At 38.8% G+C, this 12,784-nt stretch overlaps 1 protein-coding gene across 1 annotated transcript in view; it reads right to left on the bottom strand.

The window, feature by feature from the left end:
- UTRN (utrophin) overlaps positions 1–12,784 on the bottom strand; it is a 507,319-nt gene that overhangs the window by 493,244 nt on the left and 1,291 nt on the right. The window contains exon 2 of the mRNA XM_029943246.1: positions 7,834–8,004. Coding sequence (XP_029799106.1) covers positions 7,834–7,912 — 79 coding nt within the window. The 5' untranslated portion in view covers positions 7,913–8,004. The remainder of the gene's footprint in view (positions 1–7,833; positions 8,005–12,784) is intronic.

The following is a 12,784-nucleotide window of genomic DNA, read 5'->3' as shown; positions in this document are numbered from 1 at the left end:
TCATGATCTCATGGTTCGTTGGTTCAAGCCCTGTGTTGGGCTTTGCAATGACAGTGCAGAGCCTGCTTGGGATTCTCTCTCTCTCTGTCTCTCTCTCCACCCTCCCTGGCTTGTGCTCTCTCTCGCTCTCTCTCAAAAATAAACAGACTTTAAAAAATAAATTTTGAAAATAAAATTACAAAAACACAGAGGGAAATATATGTGTAATATTGTCTCCAACCTTAAAGAATATAAGTAAACTAGTGAAGTATTTATGTTTTATACTTTATATCACATCTTAGAAATCACCCCATATCAATAAAGAAAAAACGGTGATTTTTTACTGCAAATTATTCCACTGTATAAATATATTATCATTTAACTAAAAAGAAAAAAAAAGGAACACTAATATACAGGATTAGACATGAGTCAAAAACATACCTGTCTTAGAATTAATTTCTTAGAAAATAGATACAAGTTTTTACAATGAATTGATCAGAGGACTCCATGTAAGACTTCAGGATATGACATTAGGCTTACAGCCAGAAGAGGTTAAGTACAATGAGTTGAAGACCAAGGAGTTCAATGAAGAAGTATTTTGCTCCTGAATATTTTGGTATGATCTTCTGGTTTAATGGGCCACAGTAAGAAATGCACCAAATTTCACCACTCTCCTGACCCACTCTCCATTATTTTACCTTTGCTCAATATAACCCAAAGCAAAAGAAAACATGTCCAACACCAAGAATCCATCGCCTCTTTTACATGGTCAAAGGGAAGTATTTATAAGTAGAAAGAATCTTCAACATTTGACAACAGTTCTCCTCACTCCTCTGAAATGCACAGACCATTTTGACTCTAGTTCCAGAAGTCTTCAACCTGCCTTCCTTCTCTATCCATCAATGGGGCTTGCTAAAGCTCCAGATGCCCAGACCCCACCCCACATGACTGAATCAGAATCCAGAAGGCGGTTCTGATGTGCAGCCTGAGTTAAGAATACCGCACGGGATGGGGGCGCCTGGGTGGCATGGTTGGTCGAGCAGGTGACTCTTGGTTTTGGCTCAGATCATGATCCCAGGGTCATGGGATCAAGCTCTGAGTCAGGCTCCATGCTGAATGTGGAGCCTGCTCAAGATTCTCTCTCTCTCTCTCTCTCTCTCTGACTCCTTCTCCCTGTCTTTCTCTCTTTCTATCCCTCTGCCCCTTTCCCTTGCTTGTGTGCTCTCTCTCTCTTTCACTCTCTCAAGAAACAGCACACAGGATGAGCCCAAAGCCCAACTTTCAAAATAAAAGCATACATATCAACTATGTAATTACTGAACTAACATTAAATAACATGATTCACACATAGCCTGTAAGAACCAATCAGTGAATATCAGTCTCAAAATGATATCCCCACCCACCCTCCATTATTTATATATATATATATATATATACACACACATATATATATACATGTATATCTATACATATATCACATACCAAAATCTTAACTAGAAAGTGGAATGGAAGATATTCTCAAATATTAAAACTGTAGAATTAAAAAAATATCTAAGCAGATAATACTTTTCAAACTACAGTGGATGCATTTATTTCATTTTTTTATTTTTTATATAGTTTATTTAATTTTGAGACAGAGCACGAGTGGGGGAGGGGCAGAGAGAGGGAGACATAGAATCTCAAATAGGCTCCAGGCTCTGAGCTGTCAGCACAGAACCTGATGCAGGGCTCGAACCCACAAACTGCGAGACCATGACCTGAGTTGAAGTTGAACGCTTAACCGACTGAGCCACCCAGGCGCCCCAGACACATTTATTTCAAAGCTGTACCACTTTAAAGACACAAAGTCAATTTTTAAATGGGTTCTCTGCTACATAAGAAATGTTATTATACGCTTTCTCTGCTCTTTGAAAAAAGACTTTTGTTACATAATTAAATGCTAAAATTACTGCACGGGACAGAAATCATAATAACTAATCAGCCAGCCCCTCCCCCATCCAAAGAAAAATTTGAAAATACTCACCTATGAAATATCTTCCGCTTTATACTTAGAGCTCAGTGGCTATGATAGAACTGATTTTTTTAAAGAAACTGCATTCTCAAAATCAATGTGAGCTTGTCCTACCCGAGACCTTAATCATCGCTGCCGCATGAGCACACACAACAAATTCCCCTTATTAACCAGAGCAGGAGTACAAGCTGCCAACAGAGAAGACCCACAGGCCTTAGTGAACCTCAGGTAGGAGGTTATCCAAAGGCCCCAGGGCAAAGGCTACCTGGAAGGTGCAAACCACCGGCATCACATCGTTGACATGAGGAAATCCAGGGGCAGAGGAAGCAAAAGGGAAAGGGCTAAGTCGGCTTCGGTTTCTCAGTCCACGAGCCATCGTTTCAAGAGTAAATATACATTTAAAAAACTCACAATGACTCAATTTCAAATACTGAATTGAGTATATTTATTATTAAACAGTTAGGGCATAGACAAAAATAAAAATAGCAATATAGTAACTACCTCGGCTTCCACACACAGCTTAAGGGAAAACAATCTAGCCAATACATCAGAAACCTCCTGAGTATCCTTTCACAATTAAATTTTAACTAATAGTTACAACCGCTGCAATACTCTTGTTCTCTTGTTCCCAGAAAAATCATCCTCTCAGCCTCTGGTTCAAACTTCTGGCCTCGAGTAAGGGTCAATAAAATTGAGTTTTCCATCCTGTCCATAGAATTAAGGTACTTCCATTGCTTAGAACATTCTCGGCAATTCACGTTTTCCTTTCGGGAACGGGTCACCTACAGAGCTTTGACAACCAAAGGAACAGGTCATGAGAATCACATTAATACAGAAGATTCTTCCACAACGGCACTACTTCAGCATAATGAGGCAACAACATGGAGAATATTTTTATACGCATGACAAGAATAGCTGCTCTCCTCAGTCAGAGTTGAATTTCCATCAGGGTCACTGTCCCTCACCGCAAATCCCCAGGGCTCATAGAAAAACACAAACCAAAGACCTCGCTCCAAAGCAGAGGTATTCCAACCAAGTAGAGCTTCAGGGGGGAAGAAAAGAATAACTTTTCATAGTCCTACAAGCTATTTAGAAAATCCCCTCACAGATATTTCCTTAAATCAAAGAAGAAAAGTAGATCAAGGACTCCCTAAAGGGAACATAACCAGTGTCCTTCCTAGAGAAAGGCCACTGAAAGACAAACAAATAAGGTAATCTTCCTCATAATTTTTATAAAACTGAATCTCATTAAACAAGTTTACTTTATTGCAAACACAGCATATTTTTAGGAGGCTTGCTATAAATGTAACCAGGTATAATATTCCTTATTAAATAACTCATTTTATTTTTATTTCACTGGCCTCTCTCTTTTCTTCCCTCCCCCTTCCTCCACCTCTACCAACTCTTTCAATCCTAGAGATATCCATCTGGGCATCAGACCAGGACTTCAACTGTGCCAAATCGCAGTGCATCTGAAATCCACTACCTTTTTTCACCAGCCAGTGAAAAGCCTTGAGCAACAGTCAAAGGAAAAAAGAAAAGGGAATTCATGTCAGAAACAAATTATCAATTTCTCTGCCTCCTACCTAGAGGACTGCCTGTCCTCTGCCATTTTCCCCTTTTCTAACCCTTAAGAATAAGTGACAGAGACTACAAAGAACGGAGGAAGGCGGGGCAGGACAAGTCTGGGAGCAGCAAGTTCTGTCTCCTACGACTGGCCCTCCCTTGGCAGGGCTGTGATGGCGGAGGGCCTAGAAAAGCTGTCTGGTGGCCCAGCGTCCCAACCTTGGTGAATAGGAGGGAAGAGACAGAGGGATGTAGAAACCCAATTAATACTGTGCAAAATTAATAAGCAAGAAGTTCAGGGACAAATGAAGAATCATCCAGCAGCAGTGAAATAAACCACCTTGTAAATTAGGAGACTTGGCATACGCAGAGGTCAAACGCAGAGTTTCTGAAGTCAGAGCACCTGCATTCTAATCCCAGCTCCGGCACTTTCTAGCTCTGTAGCCTTTCTCATTGAATACACATTCATTGCTCACCTACTAAGAGCTGTGCCCTAGGCTTGATGCCAGGGATGTACTGACCCCTGCTCTTGTGGAATTAAATTCTAATGGGAAGGACATTAACAAACACACAAAACAAGAAAAATGCCAGACAACAATAAGAACACTTAGGGAACTGGTTGGCTCAGAAGGTTGAGTGTCTGACTCTTGACTTTGGCTCAGGTCATGATTCCAGGGTTCTGGGATTGAGCCCCATGTCGGGCTCCAGGCTGAGTGTGGGACCTGGTTAAGATATCTCTCCCTCTTGCTCTCTTCTTCTACCCCCTCCTTGCTCCCCTGCTTGCTTGCTCTCTCTAAAATAAAATTTTAAAGATTAATAATCCTAATAACTTAAACACACAAATATTTCTATTATGCCAGGCTTTTATGCTGTCCAAACTCAAGGATTTGGGGAAGAAAGAGAAGATCTTCACAAACCCGGAGATTAAATCTACCAGGATACACCCAATATCAGTTTTTTCCCACCCAATCTCTACCCCTCCCCCATATCCAGTTCCCCAAAAGGAAGAAATTTAGAAGAACAAATTAGTACTAAAATTTTCCTGTAAGAAAATTCCCTATTTTTTTATTTCCCAAAAAAATAAAATTCCCATGGGGGGAAATGTGTACCTTAAATGTGTATCTCTATTAATTTACAGATTATTTTCAGTACATATTTTCCTTTAAAATACTGAGAAGTCTACAAATTCAGGATAGAACACATCTAAGGAGGATCTTTAAAAATATGCATTATATGTAGATGATTCCTTTGACTTAACATGAACTAAAAATCCCTTTGCAATATGTAATTTTAAAGTACTATGACACCTGACCACCGCTAATACTATTAGTATTAATAAATACTAATATTTACCTTAAAAGAATCAAAAAAGTGCCTTCCAGAAAGCAAGACTAGGACGGATACAGCCCCATTCAAATCCAAATTTATCTACGGGCTTCTGCAACATAATCCAGCCAAAAGAATGTGATTCATATCTCAGCAATGCAGCAGCTAGCTTTACAATGTGTTTTGAAGTAGGTGCCACGAAAGTACCAGCCATAGCCATGGCAGTGAAACACTCTAAGCAATTTGAGAGTCTTTAAAAATGTTAAGAGCTAAATAATACGGGCTCATTGAAGAACTTTAGAAAATACCTATGAGCAAAAAGGAGAAAAATGATAATGCCACGGTGCCAAGATAAACACTATTCATATTTTAGAATATGCTCTGCTAAATCTTCTTGAAATAGGGGCGCCTGGGTGGCTCGGTTGAGCGCCTGACTTCAACTCAGGTTATGATCTCATGGTTTGTGGATTCGAGCTCTGCATCAGGCTCTGTGCTGACAGCTCAGAGCCTGGAGCCTATTTCAGATTCTGTGTCTCCCTCTCTTTCTGCCCCTCCCCCACTCATGCTCTGTTTCTCTCTGTATCAATAATAAAAATAAAAAATAATTTAAAATAAATAAATAAATAGATAAATAAAGCTTCTTGAAATAAATATTTCCCACATATAGGACTTGATATTGCACATATTTTTACTTGACAATATCAAGAATGTATTTTATACACTTCCATAACATTTTTCTAAGTGTGCAACATTCTACTTTATGTATATAACCTATTTTAATTAAATGTACAACGTTCTACTTTATGTATATACCCTATTTTAATTAGCTCCACGGAGATTCTCCATGATCTGTTCCAATGCCCGACATTAAAGGAACAGAGTATGTTAACCACTTATTTCCTAAAGTCCCTTGGCCCAGGACATCGGTTTTTGAAGTACACACCAGAACTTGTATTCCTTCACAAATACTTTGGGAAATTAAAACGTAACCAATCCTCAATACTGAGTTTTTATGGTGTGTCCAATGCTTTTCTATTATAAAAATTCTGTGGTCGAATTCTTGGTTGTACATGTCTGTGTATTCCCTAGGGGAAAACTCAGAAAAAAGAATTACTGAGCCAACAGCATGCACATGGTGAAAACATGAGAATTTCTGCCCAACTGCCCCCAATAATGTATGAGAATTGTCAGTCTTTCTTATTTTTTAATGTTTATTTATTCTTAAGAGAGAGAGATACAGAGATAGAGCACGAGCAGGGGAGGGACAGAGAGAGGGAGAAAGACAGAATCCGAAGCAGGCTCCAGGCTCTGAGCTGTCAGTACAGAGCCTGGCGCGGGGCTCAAACTCACAAACCATGAGATCATGACCTGAGCCGAAGCCAGACGCTCAACAGACTAAGCCACCCAGGTGCCCCGAGAATTGTCAGTCTTTTTAAATGATACTATTTAATTTAAAGAAGAGTTTAGAAGTTATGTGTATTCATCACATATAGTCAATATTTTTAAACTTATATAATTACTTTTCTATTGACATGGCTAGTTATCAATATCAAAGGTCTGACTGTAATGGACACTGACTCAGAAGACTATCTAAGAATATACCTCCTCACAACTTCTAGAACCTGACAAGCATGGATATGTTAAGTTGTGCCTTTTCTTTTCCTCTTTGTTACATTTACATACTTCTGGATTTATATTCTGTGCTCTTAAGAAGATATCAATAATCACTTTTCTACTACAAAAACACTTAAACAGAAAGAAATTTAGAGGAATAAAGCATCCTAAGAGGGTACTTTAACACAGGATATTAAGCTGTACCTGCAAAAGATCCTTAAAGTTACACAACAGTAAGTACATATTTAGAGCCCAGACTGTGACAACCAAAACCTTTACCAATTAACTGACACCAGTATCATGGAGGGAAATGTGTATCTTAAATTGCCTCTCTATTAATTTATAGATTATTTTCAGTACATATTTTTGCAATTTCAAATAATTAAGAAACAGGATCTTAATATAGTATAAAGATGGTTCACACAGTAAAATCGGGGTTAGGTTCCTTTTTTTGTTTTTCAAGTGACACTGGAAGTAATTTTATACCTCAAAGTAACTCTCAAAGTTACTTAAGTATAGTGTTCACACCCGGGGTGGAGTTCTGTGTAATTTTCAAAGCTCAGAAAGGCCCTGTCTGCTCAAAAATATCTCCCCTTAGAACCCGTCTCAGAATCATATTTGAAGATTTTAAAAAATGCAGAGATTTTTTATTCAATGGCTCTGGAGAGGAGCCAGTACATCTGCATTTCTTAAAACCTCCCCAGTTGATTCATTTGTCCAACCAGAGTCAAAAAGCACTCAGTTATAGTAAAAGACTGAGGAAGGGGGTCGTATCCTTAGGTGCCTAATCTAAATGGTCATCTGAAAACCATCCATCTGTCTCAGGTTGCCCAGGTGAAAACTGTACCTTCAGGAGACTCATAAAAAGTTTCAAAAAGGAAAGCAGAGCTAGATATCTGCTGAGCTAACCCTGGGCACCGAAAGGACATGGGTAAGGATACACAGCAATGGAAGCAAGACCCAAAAATCCATCGTACCAGAAACTGCGCTACTTCGTATGTTAAGCACATAGTCCATTCAACTTCATAAAACAGACCAACAAGAACAAACTGCATAACTGTGGAAAGGGGCGGTGTCATCAAGGAAAAGCATTCAAGTACGGTAGGAGCTTCACCAAACAGTGCCCATAAACATACAAGATGACTAAAATGAGTTGGCAATTAAGACAGGACACTCAGAGACCGCAGATTACTTTTTACATTACAGTAGTCATTTATCACAACTGGGTTGATCAAAAGAAGTTTGTCTCACAAGAACAATGCAAAAGCATGCCAAAAAACCTTCCAAGTAATTTATTCATAATAAGCCCATCATTTTCTTACGCTTCCGTTACCTACCAGATCTGGACTTAATGATGTCACTGAATTCATTCTGCCCGTCATCAGGCCTGGCCTCATGTTCTCCATACTTGGCCATCTTTGCTGGGTTTCAATTTATTCCAAAGACTGTATTAAATCTACTTTTGAAGACTTCCAGTTTTTTATAATGGTCCAGCTTGACATCAATACCTAAAAAAGAGAAAAGGGAATGTGCTGACTTGGGAAAAATTGTGTGTGTGTGTGTGTGTGTGTGTGTGTGTCTTTATTTGTTTATATTTATATGTTTTCATATATTTATATACATAGTCATAAACAGCTATATATACTAACCATTCATTCAGCTAATATTTATTCACAGCACCTTCTATGTGCAAGGTACTGATTTGGGCAATGGAGACCCAGTCTCTGCCATTATGAAGTTTATAGACACTAAGCTATTAATTATATAATGAGTTATTTCATTATAATACTGATATGCTGCAAAAGTACAAATGTAATATGAACAGACAGAAGAGGACTGACCTGTCCCGGGCAATTAGAGAAGGCTTTCTTGAAGAAGTGAGATTTGAGCCATGTCTTCAAGGAGAAGAATTGAATTAGCGCGCGCGCGCGCGCACACACACACACACACACACACACACACACACACAGAGGAAGGAGGAGAAAAAAAAGAAGAGCCATGTGAAGTGGTAGGAAGAATCATGGAGAATTCAAGAAGCGAGCTGGTGTCTTTGGGAAAAAAGCGGCCAAGAGGAGAGAGATCTGGTAAACTAGGTAAAGTGCGTAGACAGGACCAAGGACAGGGCCTTGGTTGGCGACCAGGTGAAGGTTTTGATCTTTCTCTAGAGAGGAAGAAGGATCCAACAGATGGTTTTAAGCTGGGAAGTAACAAGATCAGATATGCCTACTGAGAAGATCATTCTGGTTTGTAGGTGGACCAGAGTAACCAGTGAGGAGCCATGAAGACAACGGCAGAATACAGCAATTGTTTATCTAAGAACATAGAACATGGACACACAGCTATTGAATGAAAATTTCTTACAATTACTCTGTCTATTTGAAATTTTTTCATGATAGAATTTTGGAGAAAAAAATTCCTAACGTTAACCAAGTGATCAAACTTCACATGACCAATAATGGGGCATAATGTGATCATGGAAAATATACCACATTGTCTATATAGTATCCTTGCCAAAATGTATCACATGAAGCTTATCATGAACAGACAAATATAACTGTGGACAGTCTTTAAAATAAATTATCTAGGGATGCCTGAGTGGCTCAGTCTGCTAAACGCCCGGCTTTGGCTCAGGTCATGATCTCACAGTCCACAAGTTCGAGCCCCACATCAGGCTCTGTGCTAAAATCTCAGAGCCTGGAGCCTGCTTTGGAATCTGTGTCTCCCTCTCTCTCTGACTCTCACACACACACACACTCTCTCTCTCTCTCTCTCTCAAAAATAAATAAGCATTTAAATAATTTGAAATAAATAATCTAGACTGCTCAAACTTAACAATGTTGTGAAAAACAAAAACACCTGAGGGAGAGAAAACTTCACAGGTTACAGAAGACTAAAGAAACATGACAACCAAATGGCCTCCTTGACTGAATTTAGATTTTTTAAAAAAATAAACATTTTGGGGATGATGTGAAAAATACGACCTGGGGCTATATATGAGACAATATTATTGAATAAGTATTAAAATTCTTTAATACTGGTTAATGGTTTTATCATTATGTAAGTGAATATCTTTGATTATAGGAGACCCCTGATGAAATATTTACCAATGAAATGTGATAATAACTTCAACTTAAGTTCAAACAAGACAGCATACACCTACCTATCTATCTATGTACAGTTATCTATCTTTACACATACAGACAGAGATGGGGGAGGAAGAGAGGGAGAGAAAGCAAATGTTGTAACATAAGTGCCTACAAGGGTGCCCAGATGGTTCACTCGGTTAAGCACTGACTCTTGATTGTTGGCTCAGGTCATGATCTCAGGGTTCTGAGCATGGAGCCTGCTTAAGATGTTCTCCTTCCTCTCCCTCTGCCCCCCTTCACACACACTCTCTCTCTCCCTCAAAACAAAAGAAGGAAACTAGTAAATGGGGAATGTAGAGAAAGAGCATATGGATGTTTACTCTTCTTTCTAGTATAATATTATAGGCAGGAAATGACTGGTCCAAACAAGGGTACAAGGAAAGAAAAAGGTATGTATGTGGGTATTTAGATATCAAATAGCATTTGGGAACTGACTGGACATGAGAGGTGCAGAATACTATGGCGCAAAATGACTGCCCAGTTTTGGTTTGGACAACTGAGGAGAGTGAGTCATTCATGGAGCTGGGGAGCAGGTAAGTCACCGGCAGGAGAAATAATGTGGTCTGGACTTGCTGAGTTTGAGGGGCCTCTAAGTTATGTAAGTGAAGATAACAAAAAGGCAGTTGGACATATAGGTCTGATCTCAAAAATGGTCTGAATTTAATATAAATCTGGAGAGTTATAAAATATTATATCCACTGACACAGATTTTATTCTAAAAGATACATCATATGCATTCTGCTGAATATAACTATCACTCAATAAAATAATTCTAATCTTTAGTAATTAATTAGAATCATCTTCAGAACTTAAAAAATTAAAGACTCTACTCCACAGAACAACCTTTTTCATTAAGAAGTCAATAATTAGGGGTGCCTGGGTGGCTCAGTCGATTAAGGTTCTGACTCTTGATTTCAGCTCAGGTCAGGAACTCACGGGTTCATGAGGTGAAACCCCACATTAGACTCTGCACTGACACTGCAGAGCCTGCATACGATTCTCTCTCTCTCTGCCTCTCCCTCACTCTCATTCTTTCCCTCTCTCTCTCAAAATAAATAAATGAAACTTTTTTTTTAATGTCAATAATTAGAGGGGCACCTGGGCTCAGTCAGTGGAGTGACTGACTCTTGATTTGGGCTCATGACCCCAGGGTCATGGGATCAAGCTCAGTGTCAGACTCCACGCTGAGGGTGAAGCCTGCTTCAGATTTTCTCTTGGTCTCTCTATTTTTCCCTCTCCCCCACTCACTCTCTCTCCCTCTCTAAATAAATAAATAAATAAATAAATAAATTTTTAAAGCACTGTCAATAACTATAACTCTGCACTGCCCTGATTCTTCCTGGAACACATGTCCCTACAATCCAGACAGAATCAGAATTCAATTTTAAGTTCAGCAACTTGGCTGTATCCCAACAGCCCCATAAGTGGACCCCAAATACAAACTAAATAAACTGAGCATTCAACTCGTAATATAACAGTCAACATATCCAAACATTAATCTACAAAAAATGGGCATGAATTCACACACTGCAACAGCTATCAGAATAAGAGTTTATTGCCAGGTAGGATTAGCCAACGCAATCATTTAAGTCAAGGACATGGCATATGGTATTACTATTTTATGATATATTTCATTTTGTATACTTCTGTAATACCTATTATTTTATATATTTGAATGTTTAGTTATATGTAACATTCAAGGAAATACCATATTACTTTATAATATAAACATATGTAAAAAACTGTTATAATATTTCTTTCCTCACCAGTCAGGAAAAGGATTTGTTCTAATAATAAAGAGGTCTAAATTACCATAGAACAAAAATGTTTTAAGTGTTATGAAGTTTGAGACAGAAGAAAACTGGTAAAGCTAAAGCTTTAGGGACGATTTTTTCACCTGCAAGAGGGCTCTGTGGATTGGACCATCCGTCTGCCAAACTGTCAGTATAAAAAACTTTTTTTTCTATTGCTCTACTACTGTTATGACTTTATGGATTATTATATGATTAAGTTCCTTTTTAGGGGTACATACTTGTAAAAGACTTGCTAAATTCTTAAGTGTATTTTATTATATTCAAGAACTTGAAGCTTTGTTCAGAAGAATGCTTATAAAATTTTATTAGGGAAAATCAGGTTTGACCAACAAAAATTCTCTTTACTGAAAAACTAACTCTTGCTTTGAGAGGTATTTCTAACGTCCGCTTTCATAACTGGTCTTAGTCAAGGATCTTCACTTCACTTGCCAAAGACCTCTCCCAATATTTTCTTATCCTAATTTTTTTATTTTGCCACTCTAAGATAACTTCTCAAATTTTCTCTTCCTGATCATCAAAATCCCTTACATGCTACAAAGATACAGCAGAAAGAGAATCAGAGGACAAGGAAAAAATGGGAAAAGGAGAGAATCACAAAAGGCCATTGGAACAGTGAGAGCCACTGCCTGCCACTTGTTGCCAGGAATGGGCAGGGAACTCAAGTTGAGTCAGTCCCACAAGGCAAAAAGATACCTCCTTCTAAATCACTAAATGCTGCAGCGACTTATAACTGGTGGTCAAGAGACAGAGTACCCGCTTCATCACTAATAATGTGTCTTGGTGTGCATCCCCTTCCACTTCTACAGAATGTTAAAAGAGACCACCTTCCACACAAAGCTGGGTGCGAAACTGAGAATGAATTAATGGGATATTGCCTTAGAAGCTGTGGGCCCTATACAGTCATAATTTATTATTACCACTGCTTTGGGTCTCTGTTCCCTCCTCATCATGTTTTGCAAAGTTTGGCCATATCTTTCTCACCGAAACCAATACACTCAACTCTACATTCAGCAACTCTTTATTCAGGACGTATCTGGCTGTCATATGGAACAGAGGCCCTGAGAGTGTGGCAATGAACGTGGGGTGGCCTTAAAAATAAAGCTAATGTTTTAATATTAAAATAACTTGGCAATTCGACCCTGGAAGAATACAAAATACATTCAACAATTAGCAATTAGGATGGAAATGCGGTATAGGTCCTTGGGCAGAAAGCATCCGTGCATTTACACCAGAAACCCAAACCGAGGAATGCTAGAGACAGAGGAAAGGGAAGCGAAGGGGCCAAGAATTTGCCGCTCTGCTTGAAACACAGTACAAAAAACCGCCCA

Source organism: Suricata suricatta, chromosome 7 (assembly GCF_006229205.1).
Source record: "Suricata suricatta isolate VVHF042 chromosome 7, meerkat_22Aug2017_6uvM2_HiC, whole genome shotgun sequence".
Classification (NCBI taxonomy): domain Eukaryota; kingdom Metazoa; phylum Chordata; class Mammalia; order Carnivora; family Herpestidae; genus Suricata; species Suricata suricatta.
The sequence above is the reverse complement of the archived record's forward strand: the minus strand, read 5'-3'. Positions and strand labels throughout refer to the sequence as shown.